Source organism: Hermetia illucens, chromosome 1, assembly GCF_905115235.1.
Source record: "Hermetia illucens chromosome 1, iHerIll2.2.curated.20191125, whole genome shotgun sequence".
NCBI classification, from domain to species: Eukaryota; Metazoa; Arthropoda; class Insecta; order Diptera; family Stratiomyidae; genus Hermetia; species Hermetia illucens.
This window is the reverse complement of record NC_051849.1, coordinates 121,765,235-121,783,629: the sequence shown is the minus strand read 5'-3', so window position 1 is coordinate 121,783,629 and position 18,395 is coordinate 121,765,235. Positions and strand designations below refer to the sequence as shown.

The 18,395-nt window shown below is 41.4% G+C and overlaps 1 protein-coding gene across 1 annotated transcript in view; it reads left to right on the top strand.

The window, feature by feature from the left end:
• Positions 1-778, top strand: part of LOC119648327 (helicase domino) — an 88,153-nt gene extending 87,375 nt beyond the window's left edge. Inside the window, 1 exon segment of the mRNA XM_038050058.1 lies at positions 73-778. Within this exon segment, the coding sequence (XP_037905986.1) occupies positions 73-465 (393 nt within the window). The 3' untranslated portion in view covers positions 466-778.
• The last annotated feature ends 17,617 nt before the right edge of the window (positions 779-18,395 follow it).

The window sequence follows — 18,395 nt, the reverse complement described above, 5'->3', positions numbered from 1 at the left end:
TTTTTCTAATGAGATTTCAGAACGGCCTAAATTGAAATGTTCTTATTCAACATTAAAATTATCTTGGTTAAGGTTGTATCAGCTGCATCTGCGCAAGCCTTGGCATCTGGAAATATTCGCACCCATGTGGCAAATACATCAAACTTAGCGAATACCATAAAAGTTGCAACAAATGCAGCTCAAGTACAGACACAACAAGCTATCATCAACGCACTACAACAATCACAACAGAGTCAACAACGTCAGAGTGGAAGCCCCGTCCGTCTGCAAACTTCTGGTGCTTCTTTGGTAGCTGTTCCACTTCAGCAAGTTCAAAGTACAGCAACAATAGCTTCAACGTCAGGTGGCACAGTAGATGTAGTAGCATTAGCCCATCAACAGCAACAGCAAACAACACAGCAACAGGTAAGAACATTAGTGAAAAAGAGATTGCTATCATTTCGAAGTGAAAAGGAGCAACAGTAGTCATTGTAAACGTTACTTTGGTTAATTTTCAAATTTAGAAGTGAATCTAGTACAATTTACGATTATATTATTTTAATTTATAGTGATTTAGAAGCAAAAATAAGATCGACTGTTCGTAATTGTAAATGTTAAAAGAATCTTAACTGTGTTTTATTTTTTACTTTATTTGGCTTCGAGCGGGTGAAGTGACATTATTTAAGTTGAAGAAAAAAACATTTGCAAGTATATTAAATATGCTTTTAAAATATAATGATTGAATTTCTATGTAAAAAGTATTCAAATTAAAAAATAAACTATCGATATTTAGTTTCAATAAATTTTTTTAATTAAGAGGAAAAAGAGATCAACAAGGGAAAATATGCTGGAAAATTATTATAACATTATTGTGAAAGGCTTAACAGTTTTATATAGAAGTAAAACTTTCGCTAGGAACGAGAATTGAGCAAAGAATTTTTGGCCCCCTACATGAGGATGGACGATTCCGTAGCCTACACAGTGACGAAATCTATGAGCGATATGACCGTCCGTTGTGGATAAAATCCGGCTCATTGTTACGGTGGGCGGGTCACTTAATCCGTATGGATGAGAATGATCCCACCCGGAAAGTCTATAAGGGCAATATCTATGGTAGAAAAAGAAGACGAGGCAGACCCTGCATGGTGCGATGGCGTAGGCCAGGACGCCAGACAGCTTTTAGGGATATCGAAATGGTGGACCTCGGCGCAAAATCGGGATTTCTGGAGTTCCTTATTAAGGCAGGCCTAGACCGGATACCGGTTGTTGCGCCGTTGATGATGATACAACAGTTACGTTGGAATACAATTAATTTTGGTTCACTTTGATGAAAATTTTCTAGTTGAAAAATTCACTACATCTCAGGTAAAACGGCACGTTCCAATATATATGTATGTAAAATGTAAGGTGTTTTTTGTTTCATTGATATTTGGGAAAATAATCGCCTAGTAGCTGAAAGTCAGAATAAACCAAACTGTGGCATTATTCACAGCAAGGAATAAAAAGTGACTTAACATGTTAAGGGGGAAATCACATTAGAAAGTTTATTTTTACGCCTCTTTTTGGGAATTATTTTTAGTGGGAACAAATAATTGAAATTTTTGTTTAAGAATCGAGTGATTCCTAAGTCTGCTATCCACTTAGGAATATCTGAAGCCATTTCTTGGTTGCCGGTAAATATTCATTTAGGCTGTGATCTTACGCTGAGCCATACTCTCCTCTCATTCACTTGACAATTTGCCCCAGGCTTCCTTAAGCACGTAACCGCGGCCATCGAATTGAACTCCAGGAATTAGTGCGCGAACTTGGCCGGTGCCCAAGTGGAATAGTTCCTGGACGATACCGTCTAGGAGATCGCCGAAACACATTGTCCTTCGAGCGGGCTAAACTACGATTATTCACATAAGTTGTTGCATCAAATAAAGAATTTTTTTAGTTACAAACTTGTTTCAGTTTTAAAATGCATATGGTGAACAAATTATAAACAATTGTGTACATATTGGGATTTTTGGGGTTGATGGTTGGGTTGATGTTATTGTTATGTGGGAACGTTCAGACCAAAGCAACGATCCTTACAATGTTGCGCCTCCCACGTTTCTCGAGTGACACTAATCCATCGTTGGTTTTTATGGGTTTGTTTGCAAAACAAAACCTTATTAAAATCGGTTCAATGTCTGTCTGTCTATCACTTTTCTCAGAAACGATTATACCGATTGACACGAAATTTGGTGAGAAGGTGGGAACTGTGGATGCCCAGACATGCAATGAGTGATATCCTTCTACGTTGATATTTAATAGGGATCCCCATATATGTAAAAGGAGGGTGTAAACATGTTTTTCACCGAACACCGAATATAGTCATGTGGGGTATCAAATGAAAGGTCTTGATTAGGACTTTACGAACCCGGTCTTAGTTTTGAGATTTGTTAAAAAGGCGGGGAGTGAGAGGGGTGGAAAGTGACGGTTTATTTAAGGGAATGATTCTCAGAAACTACCCAACCGATAGATCTGAAAAAAATGCATTCTATATAGTGCCCAGGCCTCAAAATACTCTCCATATCGATATCTGTTTAAATTAAAGTTAATAATAGTTTATTACCATATTTTTGGGGAAATTTAGTGAAACCCCCCTTAAGTTTATCCCAGAGTTATAAAAGTTGGTAGTAGTACAAAATATAATATGAAGCATATTATCTCCAAGTTTGATCAAAATCATACTATTAGTAACAAAGTTACAGTAGCTCAAAGTTGACTTTGCTGTGTAAACTTACTGCAACTAGATATCAATATCACATTAAAGTGGGCAGTCAGACATGCTAAATGCATATACATAATGGGCTACGTACAAATGGAATAGCTCTACCCTCAAATATACTCACAGAAGCAGCAAACAAAAGCGTTCATACCTGAAGCGCCCAGCTTTCGGTTTCCCGACTTGTTTTGTAGTATTATTGTTACGTGGGCGCGTTCAGACCAAATGCCTCCCACGTTTCTCGAGTGACATTTAACCATCGTTGGTCTTTTGTTATTGTTATTACGTGGGCGCGTTCCGACCGAAGGAAAGATTCTTACAGTGTTGCGCCTCCTACGTTTCCTGTGTGTCATTCTGTGTATTGACCACTCGAAACGGGCAACTTAGATTAACTCGGTGATCACCAGTTAGAAGGAATTAGTATGGTAAAAACTGAAATCCAGGAGATCATTGAAGTCCAGCAGAAGCGGCTATTAAAAGTTGAGGAGGTTCGGGAGACGCTGTATGGCAGGAGAAGCGAACTAAGGAACGCTTTGAAACTGCGTGGAGTGAGGTCCGGGAGACCTACTCAGAGTTCGTTGCAGAGCAACTATCGGTGGTCTTAGTTTACTTCCGCGATGATAAAGCTCATGCAGTCAGTTTATTTGAGGGCAAAGGAGTTCGTTGAGAAAGGGTATCCCTCTCTTATACCCGAAGAGAGGTATACAGAGGCCAATCCGTTACCCTTTGGGGGCAGCAGGGGAACAATTGCCAAGTCCCCGCAAACATCCCGGTGAGGGGGAGCCGTCTCAAGGCACGTTGAAGCGAAGACGTTAGGGCGAGGTTTGAACCTAAACGTCAACGACAGATTCTAAGGCGAGACGTCGGCCAGGGATTTGCCTAAGCCATCAAGCAGGTGTGAAGTTGTGTTCAGAGGAGCCGTGGGAGTCTATGAATACAGAAGGACGAAGTCACTCAACTTGGAGGGACGGAACGCGTTTATCTAATCATGTTCCCCATCTTACCCAAACCCGGTCGGATTACTTCCCTGATCCCAGCCAGATCCGGCCCAATAATTTTTCTCCCTGGAACCCAGGGTATCGATTTAGACCCAGTCCACCAATCTCCGATGTTCCTGTATTTAGTGGGGATCTATTTAGTACGAGCCGTTCAAAGGATTTTTGAATTCCATATACGGTGGCTCTGAAATAGATGTTGCTTAATGATGTTCCAAAACAAGTTGAGGGGTGATATCCAAAGGGTTATTGATCATTTGGGGATATACGTAGAGAATTACCATCAAGTCGAGGCTCCTCTTGACCGAAGGTACAGTAATCGTCGGGCCATGATAGAAAAGGAAATTCAGGCTTTAGTTCACTTATCTCAAATAAACCAAAAGGAGTCCAGTTTCTAGAAAATAGATATGTGGTCCTCTCCCCCAGTTGGGTTGGTTTATGTGGGCTAACCAAAGCAGAAAATCTCGACAATAAGAAGAAAGCTCAGAATCAGATAGCATTGCTTACCAAGTCGGATGGTTAGAAGAGAAACGACTAAATGCTTCCTGTGCATGGGGAAGCACTTCACAATCTAGTTGATTATGATGCGTAAGCTTGGCCTTCGAATTAAATTCAACCAGCGCCTTAATTTGTTCATTCTGATCAATTTTATTATACATTTTAAGCATATATAACACACAGAGTGGTGGATATTGGAATCCTTTAATACTTCATCACCCAGAGAGCGTTCAAAGTTTTTTCTAATTGATTGGAGAGGTTTCGTAAGCACAAATTCAAAACATGACAGACTAGAATTAGTTAGAAACTTAGAAAGGAGAAAAGCTAATGCTGCTACCATCTGCTGCATTTGTGCCACCTTGCTTGAGTTGTTTGAGACACCTCGCCAACCTAGGTTGCACGTGGACATCATGAATTTGGTTCTCGCCAACGTGTCCAGAGACCCCGAATCTGCACATGCCAGGACGGCCTGTGTGCTCTTCAGGAGCCACTGCAGCCACACAGAATAAAGCAGTTCGGTGTCGACTTTGTCATCACCCAGCTGCTTGATTTCACGCAATAGTTGGTTTGGCGCACGGTCACTTACCGTTAGCCTGTCAATAAGTGGCTTAGCTGTCGCACTGACTACAGACAGGCGTTTTATGAGCTGCTCTTTTAGTCGCTTATAAGAACAGTCCTCGAGAACGTCGGTGACAAGCTCAACTGCCTCATCGTCCATTCCGACCAGCGCGTACTTGGAGTGAACGGCATTCATTGCGACGCCGGCCAAAGAAATTGATCCCCGAGATGGAGGCACCTACGCCAAAACGGTGGCACTCGTAGGGCCACGGTAGTTACCGATAGACTTGCCTCTATTTTGTGAACGGAAGTGAACAATCCATAAGAGAAAAAAACACGTAAGTGGAACGAGTGCAGAAAGCAGAAGGAAGCAGAAAGAAAGAGCGGAGGAGAAGGAAAATGATCCTGCCCTGCGGCGTTCTTTTTTAAGATTTTGTGTAAAACAAAACCTTATTAAAATCGGTTTACTGTCTGTCTGTCTGTCTCGGAAACGGTTGTAGCGATTGGTATCAAATTTTTTAGGATGGTGGAAACTGTGAACGCTCACGAATACAGTGATTTAAATTATTCTAGGTGAACTTAAGGGGGGTCTCCATATATGCAAAAGGGGGTGCACAAAATATGGCCTTTGTATATATATCTTGCGACTGATATTGGGTAGCTTGTTCGATTAAATCCTTTCCCGGAGTTCTTGAAATGCCTGTTTCATCACTGAACATCGGATCTTCAGACGTTCAAGGTGTGACAGAAGTCCAAGGTTGTGTGGGAACTAAATTGAAAAGTGCTGCTGTTGTAGAGCCAGTTGTTGATATTACTAGTACCGCCGTTCTAAAGCTCAACGGCACCGAAGGCGATGAACTTGTAGTTGTTGTACTAACGTGTTGGATGCTGATGCTGCATTTGCAAAAGCACTTGAACACAAAGTGAATATATTGGATGAGTTGCAGAGGTGGTTGCGCTCGAAACAGCTGTTGCAAGTGTCGGAAAACTGAAAGCTGAAGATGACCATTGTATCAAAGCTTAAACTGAAACTCGTTTCACTCGAAACTGCCGAAAGAGTAATAGAAATCTCTACTGGCAATTTTCGCTGTCAAAAATTGTTTTCGATGTCATGGCCACCGCTCCGTCACAGATGATCGCCTTCGATGCTCTGCGGATCAATGCAAATAGTCTCTCTATTATGCGATGACCCACCAGACTGAGAACTTTGGTTTTTTTGGGTTTTTTGTTTTTCAGTCCAACTCTACTTGTTCTCTTTCAAAATCCAGAGTCCTTCATCTAAGATCCATGAATCGGCGAGATAGGAAACAAATGCTGCACAACGTCACTAATAACAATAAGAAATTATAACTGCAATAAGATAATTTTTTTTTTAAATGCCAAATAGTGAGTTTTTTATTCCTCATATATCAGCATTTCGAGAACAAGTTACCCTCTTTCTCAGTGAGTTTTTGTTACAAAACAACTGTAACTGTTTTTTAAAGATAAAATTGGTCTTTTTTTTAAGGTTTTGTGTCCGTCTGTCTGCCTGTCGGTCTGTCCGTCTGTCTGTCTGTCCGATTTATTCGGAAACGGCTAGACCGATTATCAAGAAAATTGGTAAGAGTATGTGATCTACCGTTCCCTTTACATGCAGCAACTGGTGCCATTTTGTGTTAAGTTTAAGGGGGGGTTGCCCATACAGGTGAAAGGAGGCTGCAAACATTTTTTTCACAGAATGTAGCCATGTGGGGTGTCAAATGAAAGGACTCAATTAGTACTTTTCGAAACTGGTTCAATATTTGATATTGGGTGAAGCATAGGGGAATGAGGGCTCAAAATATGACCATCAAAAAGTGTAACAGGTCTCGTTCTCAGAACCTATCCAACCGAAAAATCCGAAAAAAATCACAGTAGTGCATCTCTATCAAATATAGGCCCCAAAATATATCCGGTTCCGATATCTGCAGAAATAAAGTTAATAATAGTATATTTCCACATTTTAGAAATTTACCCGGCACTCCCCTTATGTTCATCGCAGAAGTACAAAATTTAGCATTGGTATAATGAAGAACATGGTGCACAATTCGATCAAGTTTGAAGAATCCAACTATTATTAACAAAGTTATAGGGGGTGAAACTTTACAATTTTTTTGTGAATTTCGTGCACTCTACAACCTGCTTTACGTCATCATCATATATCAATTCGTCAACACCACAACGAAGTTAGTTCGTATGAATTGGATGGAAAAGGATTATTTTGTTTTAATTTTTTAGTTATGTAGTAGTGCATATGAATATCAATTATTCCAACGAGACATGTGTGTATGTAGGTATATAGTACATGCGTGCTAATGGACTTTGCGGGTAGTGCCTAATTCAGATAGATATAAGAAGTAAATGGGAAATATGGGTACGATCAATTTATACGTGCCTATATGTGTACCGTATTCGGAAATAGGCAGTTTGTTTGTTTATGGTGAGCGTAATATCTATGGCTGTAATATGTACGTATGCCCCGTAGTTTGAAAAAATATGAAGGATTATGTTGGATTTGTAGCTATATACGGATAGAAAAATGTGCGTTGAAATTTCTTAGATAAGATGAACACAAAACCTTTATACCCGAAGCGCTAGCTCCCGGTATTCCGACTTGTTTCATTATAAAATAAGCCGAAAAAACGACCCAACTGAATGTAATAACTCTAGCAGACTCTGTTTTGAATCTCTGATTTCTCTAAAATTTTACCTCGATACAGCACGTAACATTTAGCGTATTGGTATTAGTTCCTCCGAGATGCCCCTCCTGAAAGGGGCTCGCAGCCCCTCAAAGACGGAAGCCCTTTTTTCGAATGTTAACGATTACCCCTTACCCCGCTCTCTGGGAAGTTTCGGATTCGCAGGACTGCCATGTAGGTGAAAGTAACAGATCTGTAGGAATAACTCTGCGGGGAAACAGACAAGGCCAGCTGGCTTTACTCAATGTGAGTGTAGTGATGGCCGAGATGATGTCTCCTCTTTTGTTCGGAGAAGCAGTCCGTATCCCGCATGTTACGGTGACTAACCATTTCATCCACAAGAGACAGAACTTAATCGGATGTGATAAGGTAACTTCCTCCAAAGGAACATAAAAATGAACGTGTCATGCGGAACAGTTCTGAAATCATAGCTATCTGTGGCATCTTCTGCTTCCCTGGCTACCGCAATAACAAATCGGAGCTATCGCTCGCAGGGATCAATAGAGCCTTCAATTTCTTTCGTTCATCGATCCGCTTCCACGATTTCATAGTGTGTCTGATATTGTGACGCCTCTTCGGGACGTGGCCGACAAACTGCAGAGCGTGAGAAAAGAGCAGCCATCATCATCATCAACGGCGCAACAACCGGTATCCGGTCTAGTCCTGTCTTAATAAGGAACTCCAGACATCTCGACTCTGCACCGAGGTTCAGCAATTCGATATCCCTAAAAACTGCGGTGGCCTAGTGATCATTGATATTCTCAGGCGGATTACTCAGTGTATTTGTCGTCCGACCAGCAATATAGTTCTCCCACTGACGAGTGACTACTGGATCATAGATGGGGGGTTCAGACGCAAGTGAACCTAAACCATCAGATATCCCTTGTTATCACAATGCCACCTTTAGGAACCTTCTCCTGAACTGTGTCTAATTGCTTATAGAAAGCATCCTTTTCCACTATATCGGTAGAAAGAAGTAGCCATTTTACAAAATATAAAGTTAGATCGGTGTGAAACCAACTAGTGTTGGATAAATCGCTGAATTAAAAAAGTAGTCTAATTTTTTAGAGCTGTACTCAGCTCTAAAAAATTAGTGATGTCATCTTGAATAGACTTTGCTTTTCATTAAATTTTCAAAATGCAAATTGTTTGCCAAACGGAGTTTTGTATCAAATTTATGTGTAAATAAATTTTTCCGGTTTCCGGGTTTTGGATATAAAGGTGTTGTGTCCATCTGTGAGGAACTTTCTATGAACATTTTTTCTAGCGATTAAATTATTTGAAATGATAAAAACTTGTTTTTCCTATTCGCTAGAGTTGATTTATCGGTCTTGCAAATACCGATATTTCGTGAACTACTTGTTCCCTTCATCAGTGCTAACAAGTCCTCTGTACTGATAAATTCTTCGGGAATGGAATTTTGTATGGCTCAGGGTGCGGTAAATTCGCACGAAATTGATAATTTTGAACTACTATCACTTTGACACTAATAGCCGGATTTTCATGAAGCAGCGTGGGTATGCACGATACTGTCCTCTATACCGGTGCAATTTAATACTCCTAAGATGAAGTTAAGGGGGTTTTTCAGTCAATTTCTAAAAGTTGGTATTATACTACTAGTAAGTTTATTTGGGCAGGTATCGGAATGGGGCATCTTTCGAGGCTTAGATTTCACATAAGTGTTTTACACCAAACCTTGAAAAGGGCTAGGGAGAAGTAGGTTCTTCATAAATGCATTAAAGTCGCACTTCACGCGAATGCCAATTATCCTCGTTAATTATGACTTCAGCATCTTATTTGCATGGCTTTAGAAGCAGTAAATGCACGCGAAATCTCAACGCCTATAACTTTGGCGGTAATAGCCAGATTTCCATGAAATTCGCACGGCACGTATATACGAAATATTGACATCTATGCTGATCTATGCTGAAAATTTGGTAACCCTAGGATGAATTTAAGAGGTTTTCTGTCAATTTCTAAAAGTTGGTAATATGCTATTAGTAAGTTTATTTGAACAGATATCGAAATGGCATTCATGACACACCAGGCCCTCTTCCTGATTTTTTTCAGAATTTTGGGTTAGGTAGTTTGCGAAAATGAGTCCTGTCTCACTTCAAGTGCGTACATTTTGACTCCTTACTCACGTACCTTAAAATGTACGTGAAAACTAATATCAGTTTCACAAAGTACTCATCGAGGCCTTTCATTGAATACCCCACACGACTACATTCGCAGAAAAAAATTTAAATCCCCCCTTTGCATGTATGGGGAGACCCCTTTAAACTCCACCTAAATTTTTGTCACTCACTGTATCTGTGAGATTTTATAGTTTCCATCTGTCCACCAAATTTCGTTCGGATCGGCTTAGCCGTTTTGGAGAAAAGTGCGTGTGACAGACAGACAGACAGTGAATCGATTTTAACAAGGTTTTGTTTTACACAAAACCTTAAAAGAAGAGATGAGCGAAATTTATAAGGTCACCTGCCAAAAATCTGAAAAAGCGTATATTGGTTATTGTATAAAGAGGCGTAGTTTAAGACAGATCAATTAATTAGGTATTAGCACTGATCAAGTAGGCACGTGGTCTGCGAAACAGTTGTATGCTAAAGAAAATTAAAAAATTTACAGAATAAGGGAAAAAACCTAAAACTTTTCTTAATCAAAATATTCCATCATACATTACCGGCCAAAAGTTTGGAAACAAATTTATATCCAGGGATTTTCTATTGCATGGCTGAGAAATTATAATTTTAGTTTGCAAACAAATATATATATATTGCAATGAAAGAAATAAAAACTACAAATGAGTCAACATTTTTTCTGGAAATATCTCGAGTTGAATGTTCATATTGCCATCATTTGTTGTGTTACCGTTGCATTCATGACACACCAGGCCCTCTTTTGTTTTACATTAGGTAAGTGAGGGTGAGAATTGGCCAGGCCTTCGGCTTTAGTGTGTCAGCTGTCACTCGGTTTTTGGGCATTGGACCCTGTGTGCTAGACTCTTTGTAGGTTAGATAAGCCAAGTATGTTTCAACACGTTTTGTGATGACACTTGCAAGTGAAGTTGTGTCGGAGCCAGTCCGAAAAGGCAGGACAATTATTACCAGCTTAGACATAGATAATAATAATAATAATCGTCGGCGCAACAATCCATATTGGATCAGGGCCTTGAAGTGTGTTAGAGCACTTCATTCAAGACCGTAACGGTACACTAGGAGGCAATGTGGTCAGCATTGCGCTCGACCGAGATTATTACCCTGATTTGACTCAGGTACTCATTCACAGCTGAGTCGACTGGTATCCGACGTCAAATCATGATACAAATTCCACTGCCGCCAGTGAGATTTGAACCGCGACCTTCCGTACGACAGCCTTGCACTCTAACCACTCAGCTATCCTAGACATAGATACCGGTTTCAAATATTTAGGGTTAGGTTATGTTGTAGTTCTTTTTAGTTATTTGTGTGTGTGACTTTGGTTTGTTTGTCCCCTAGACCTAAAAAAAACCCAAGTGGACTAATTGCTAAGGCGGGGCCGTTATTGAACGGTATTTAGAGCCAGCTGCCGTTGTTTTTAGGTTAACTTATGTATTTATAGCACGTGATTGTAAACGACACTTTTTATTAAGATTCCGTATTAAATGTTTGTTAACTTTGATGTAATACAGAAAAACTGAACACTATCAGCTTCAGTGAGCAATACTTTGAGACATAATGTTCTAAAAACAGAGTCTTTAGTATATGCATTTATGTCGCATTGTTGGCTGTGTCCGAGGACTTGCAGGACAGCGAATCTGTCTGACCACAGTGAGGGTTGCACCGCAACCATAACCCACGTTTAACGGCTCCTCTAATCACTGCTGCTTTAAATGAAACACATAAAAACTGGTTTCGAAATCTACGGTTAAAAGGCTTAATTATTCATTGGTTTAAGAGGTTGCGTAGCCATGAAAAAACCCGGAATTGACGGTCAAACATAGCCACACGAGAAGTGGGCTAAAGCACGGTTGAAGCAGTGTCATAGTTTGGGGGTGCTTTGGCTGCGGATAGAAAGGAAGGAAGGAAGGAAACAAGTCGGGAAACCGGAAGCTGGACACTTCAGGTACGAAAGGTTTTTTGTATATCTTAGTACGTAGCACGTAATATATGCATATATTACGTGGAGTATCCACTTTCAGGTCTTGAATTTGCAAAGAAACAATAACCTTGACCTATCATAACTTTGTTAGTAATAGTGCGATTTCCACCAAACTTGGTAAGATCATGCTCTACATTATAGCCTACATCACTTGGGGTGGTGCTAGTATGAACTTAAGGGGGGTTTTGCAACCAGTTGCTAAAAAATTATAGTAATATACTATGACTAACTTTATTTGAATAGATATCGGTATGGAAGGTATTTCGGAGCCCAGGCACCATATATTGGTAGCCTCCTGATTTTTTTCAAATTTTTCGGTTGGGTAGTTTCTGAGAATGGCCCTCTTAAAGAAATGATCATTTTCAATCCCCCACACTCCCCACCTCTCCAATAAATGTCAAAACTAAGACCGGCTTCGAAAAGTACTAACCGAGAGCTTTAATTTGATACCCCACATGACTATATTTAATGGAAAAAAAATGTACACCCCCCTTTTGCATGCATGGGGACCTCCTTAAATTCGATGTAAAAGGATGTAACTCACTGTATGCGTGAGTGTCCACAGTTCCCATCTTTCTACCAAATTTGGTGACAATCGCTACAACCGTTTCCGAAAGAAATGTGTGTGATAGATAGACAGACGGACAGGCAGACAGTAAACCGATTTTAATAAGGTTCTGTTTTGCACACACCTTCTGGCCTCAACTTCAGTGGACAAGTTATCCAATAATATGATGATTCGAAACACTCTTCTAAATTTCCTCAATGAAACAGAAAAAGACGACATCATACAAATTATGAAATGACTACTACAATCACCAGATTTTCTCTCTTGGTTGGGATGAACTCGACCGGAAGATCAAGAATCGCATATAAGTTATAAACATATCGAAGACAGAAATATCATCATCATCATCAACGGCGTAACAACCGGTGCCCTATCTTCTTTTTCTACCATAGATATTGCCCTTATAGACTTTCCGGGCTGGATCATCCTCATCCATACGGATTAAGTGACCCGCCCACCGTAAACTATTCAGCTGGATTTTATCCATAACCGGACGTTCATGGTATCGCTCATAGATTTCGTCGTTATGTAGGCTACGGAATCTTCCATCCTCATGTAGGGGGCCAAAAATTCTTCTGAGGATTCTTCTCTCGAACGCGGCCAAGAGTTCGCAATTTTTCTTGCTAAGAACCCAAGTTTCCGAGGAATACATTAGGACTGGCAAGATCATTGTCTTGTACAGTAAGAGCTTTGACCCTATGGTGAGATGTTTCGAGCGGAACAGTATTTGTAAGCTGAAATAGGCTCTATTGGCTGCCAACAACTGTGCGCGGATTTCATCATCGTGGCTGTCATCGGTTGTGATTTTCGACCCTAGATAGGAGAAATTATCATTATCATTCGATGAAGAGATGGTGCAACTGATGTCCATATTCCAATAGTTTTCCATCGCTTGCCGCAGAGAGAAATCTGATCTGTTGCTGATTTGCCTGGAGTGAAGCCTCTTTGGTATGGGCCAATGATGTCCTGGGCGTATGGGGCTATCCGGCTCAGCAAGATAGCGGAGAATATTTGATAGATGTCAGCAACGTGATACCTCTATAATTGCTGCACTGTGTGATATCTCCCTTTTTATGTATGAGAGAGTTAAGCCTCTTTGCCAGCCGTCAGGCATTGATTTGCTGTCCCACACTCTGAACACAAGTTGATGAACCACTTGGTGTAATTGGTCGCTTCCATATTTAACAATTTCGTCTGTAACTCCACCGGCTCCTGCGACTTATGATTTTTTAGTCGATAAATTGCACGGATTGTTTGTTCTACATTTGGTGGTGACAGTATTTGTCCGTCGTCTTCAGTTGGCGGGACCTGCAACTCGCTGATGTTCTGGTTGTTCAGTAGTTTATCAAAGTACTCAACGCATCGCTCTAATATGCCCATTCTGTCGGAAATCAGATTTCCCTCTTTGTCTCGGCAGCATGGGCATCGAGGTGTATAAGGCTTCATTCTGCTGGCTTGTTGGTAAAACTTCCGCGCCTGGTGCGGTTGATAAGTCTCTGCGCGTGCCCGCATACTATGAAAATGCAACATTACTCGCTATGCAGCATTCTTTCGTTCCGTTGCTAGTTTACATTCATCGTCAAACCAGCTATTCCGACTCTTTTTGCGGCTGGGGCCAAGTAAGTTGTTCTTCAGGTGATTGTGAAGATCATTTGTTGATGTTTCGTCGCCAGGATCTCTATTGACTGCGGTTATTGCGGCATCCATTTCCCTCTTATAGGTGTCGTGGAGGGCTGTGTTGCGGATGGCTTCAGTAGTAAGTCTCACCTGATTGTCAGAGGGGATTCTGGGTGGCACCATGTCAACGAGATAGTGATCCGAGTCAATATTGGCCTCCCTATATGTTCTGACATTCATCAAGGCTAAGAGGTGGCGGCGTTCGATCACACGTTATCAATTTGGTTAAAAGTGGTCCCGTCTGGAGAGGCCCACGTATGTTTGTGGACCGCTTTCCGCGCAAACCAGGTACTTCCAACAACTATTTCGTGTGACTGCCAATTGAATGATCCGCAGTCCGTTATCATTTGTATTTTCGTGTAAGCTATGGGAGCCAACGTATCGCCTGAATACGGGCTCCTTCCCTACTTGGCTGTTAAAATCCCCAAGTATGATTTTGATATCATATCTGGGACTGGCTTCGAGGGTTCGTTCTACTGCCTCGTAGAAGGTATCCTTCTCCGACTCTGCAGTTTTCTCTGTAGGGGCGTGAACGTTAATGAGGCTTATATTTTTAAACTTGCCTCGCAAGCGCAGAGTGCATAGTCGTTCGCTTATGTTTTCAAAGCCGATAACAGCAGGTTTCATTTTTTGGCTGACTAAGAAACCTACTCCGAGCACATGGTTTACTGAATGACCGCTATAATATATGGTGTAGTGGCTCTTCTCCAGGAAACCGGTCCCTGTCTAACGCATCTCCTGTTACGCTGTTACATCAGCCCTATATTGGGACAGGGTATCGGGTAGCTGTTCAACAACTTCATCTCAGTACAGGGAGCGCACGTTCCATGAGAAAATGCGCAAATCGTTATTTCGTTGTCGTTGCCGGGTTCGTCGTTGTGTAATCCGTCGGGTCCGAGGCTCCTGTTGTGGCTTCGTAACAAGTTGTTTTCCATGAAGGGTTATCAGCCCTACCCAATCCCCTCCCTGGAGACCAGTTGGTACAATCTGTCCGGTTTCTAGGCGCGGGAGACTCGCCTCCATCTTTCTCCGTCTGCAACTTTTCGTTAAGAAAGAGCTCCCAGCGCTCACCACGTGTAGGCGTGTAGGTGGAGATCGTGTTTGGTAGTAGAGCTGTTGGTATTGGTTCAGCAGGCGTTTCCCAGGTTTTATGCTCCATCGTGGGTACCAATCCCCATTTCGCCCTGGGACCTATATTACCCTTTGACCAGCAATATTATGCCCACCCTAAACCAAGATTGCCTATTACCGCATATTGATGCGACATATACAGTAGCTTTCGAAACCGATTACGTTTTTGCTGAGTGTAGAATTCTATCAGCATTTAAAATGCATGGTATCAGGTTCTAACGGCATTGAACTAACACATTAATGTCGTGACATGAGATTCTTTCAATAAGTTCATTTTTGCATTATTGATTTGTGTCGACAGCAAGCGCGGTCGGCCAGTTTGCTCCGAGGATTCGTGGCGAACAGATGTGTCGCAGAGCGATTCAAGATTTTCATGGTGATTGCGTTAAGTCACTAATTGTGAGAAAAAAGATTAAGTGTGAAAAAAACTGAAATTTGCAAGGTGAAGCAGGATATTCGAAAGGAAGTATCGTCCAGTAAACAATATACACTGCATTTCAATTTTATTGAGACATTGTATCATCATTATAATGAACGGCGCAACAACCAGTATCCGGTCTAGGCCTGCCTTAATAAGGAACTCCATATATCTCGGTTTTGCGCCGAGGTCCACCAATTCGATATCCCTAAAAGCTCTCTGGCGTCCTGGCCTACGTCACCGCTTAGGCAGGGTCTGCCTCGTCTTCTTTTTCTACCATAGATATTGCTCTTATAGACTTTCCGGGTGGGATCATCCTCATCCATACGGATTAAGTGACCCGCCCACCGTAACGTATTGAGCCGGATTTTATCCACAACCGGACGGTCATGATATCGCTCATAGATTTCGTTATTGTGTAGGCTACGGAGTTGTCCATCCTCATGTAGGGGCCAAAAATTCTTCGGAGGATTCTTCTCTCGAACGCGAAACCCATGACGACTGGGGTTCGAACCCAGAGCAGCAAGATTGGGAGGTTGACGATCACATTTGAACCAAAGACCAACCCATAACGCAGCTCTCACGCATGCTCTCTACAGAGAAACTGACCAAGGCAAAAGTTATCTTCAAGTTTATGTTAATCGTGTGTCCGTCCTTTAGAAAACCCTTGGGTCAATCTTTCGTTTTTGCGAAAACTGTCCGAAAATTACGCCACAGCGCTGGACTAGTAGCTAGCCACGTACATACATTATTTCTCTGTTCTCTCTGTTTATTTGTATAAGTTCGTTACAATGGCCTTTTGGTAAAGAAAAATGTGTCTTAGATATTCCAGTAATGTATTGACAATATTTCCATTGTCGTTTGAACAAACAGATATAATAGAAGATCAAATACCACAGCTGTCACATCAATTCCCAAGAAAATCTGGCCTAGGTTCGCGTTGAAGGGGAAGTAGTGAAGCGTATTAGAGCTCAGAAAATTTGTAGAGAAAATCGACTACGATCAGAAATTCGTCCAAGGAACAGCGCATGCAAGACTTCCTAAAAGATGACAAGGAAAAAACTCCCATTCCATAGGCGCAAAACTGAGAAAGCATTCTGCATATACAAAGAATTGTTCACTCAAATACCCATTATCAACGCCAATGCCTGCAATTCACATAATGGCCGACATCACACCGGGCCATCGAAACAGTGCTGCAACGATTTTACGAAGGTATTTGGAGTAACTTTTTTATTTTTCCGAAAAGCTGAGCCTATGACAGGAAGTTGTTAGCTACCTTCGAACCTATACGTTGCTTCCAATTAATAATGAAGGCTCATCAGCTTTATCTTCGATGTTGACTATATACCGTTCGGTTCCGCTTTGAGACTTTTCTGCGGAAGTTTCTTTTCGGTAGAACTGGCAATTCGAATACGCATAATAGTTTTCCACGAAGCACTAAAATTGGTTAACGACTATGTACTGTGTACTGCGATATACGTACGAATTATATTCAAGTGAAACCCATCACAAGTTTGCGATTATATTTAAGTGGAGCAATTACCATCTGTCGTTACTTTCGGTCGCACTGCTCTCAGGGCAGAGATGAGGCAGCCTCTGATGAGTTGCCTTTCCCTGAACGAAACCGTCAGTCAACTTTTTCGTTCCTTTTTGAAAACTTGGGTGTTTAATCCAAAAAAGGGGAGTCCGTGGACTACAAAAGAGGAAGTAAGTTGCTTCCCGACCGTCACCAAGTGGGTGCGGACTCAGTATCCTCAACAAATTCGGCCTGGTTTAGTTCTGGACTTTGACGGAGGACATTTAACTTCGTCCGGAGACGCAGGAATTTAAAAAATAAGGTCAGTGCAAAAATTATAACTGCAGCGGCAATTCGCTGCAATTAAACTCATCTGGAGTTAAATATTGTCGCCTTTAACTCCGCGTCCCTAATCTCACACGCCCTACGTGACACTGCCCAAGTGTTGATTAATAGTCTGAAAGCTGACTTCTAAACCTTTTTCTTAAACTAAGCTAAATACGATATCATACTCTCCATGAAAGTCAAACAAATTTGGGGTAGAAAACTCAAACGGATTTTTCTCAAATACGTAAATAAAGTTAATGCTGAGTTTAAAACATTGCTTTCCCAGATTAATTGTCTGAGTACAATAATTCGGCAAAGAGTGGCGATTTTTATGCGACAAAGAACTCACAAGGAAACGAGCAGATATTAAGCCCGGGCCAGATATGTTTCAGCATATCAATAGGCTAACCGGCAAACATAAATCCCGCTACATCGCTCCTTCCAAGAACGGGGAACACATCTGAAGTGACGCCAAGAAAGCGCAAGTTCTCGCGGAATCTTTTGAGACTCAGCTCAATTCCTCTCCGCTTCAAAACAACCCGGTTATATTATCGTCCATTGTTGATTCAACAATCAAGGCCTTTGTCTCTGAGAACTTAAACAAGCTTACTAAATTAACCGCAACCAACACCTCAGTTAAACGATCGGACTCGCAACATTTTCTGAGTTTACCTCAACTAACCGACTTAACCAAAAATCTTAACGGTAAAAGATCAGCCGGGTCTGATGAAATCCCGAACCTCCCCAGAGCCTCCTTGAAATTTTTATAAGTTTTTATTAGCAATTTTCAATAACCACATTAATAATGGCTACAGAATAGTCCATCCTCATGTAGGGGGCCAAAAATTCTTCGGAGGATTCTTCTCTCGAACGCGGCCAAGAGTTCGCAATTTTTCCTGCTAAGAACCCAAGTTTCCGAGGAATACATGAGGACTGGCAAGATCATAGTCTTGTACTGTAAGAGCTTTGACGCTATGCTGAGACGTTTCGAGCGGAACAGTCTTTGTAAGCTGTAATAGGCTCTATTGGCTGACAACAACCGTGCGCGGATTTAATCATCGTAGCTGTTATCGGTTGTGATTTTCGACCCTAGATAGGAGAAATTGTCAACGATCT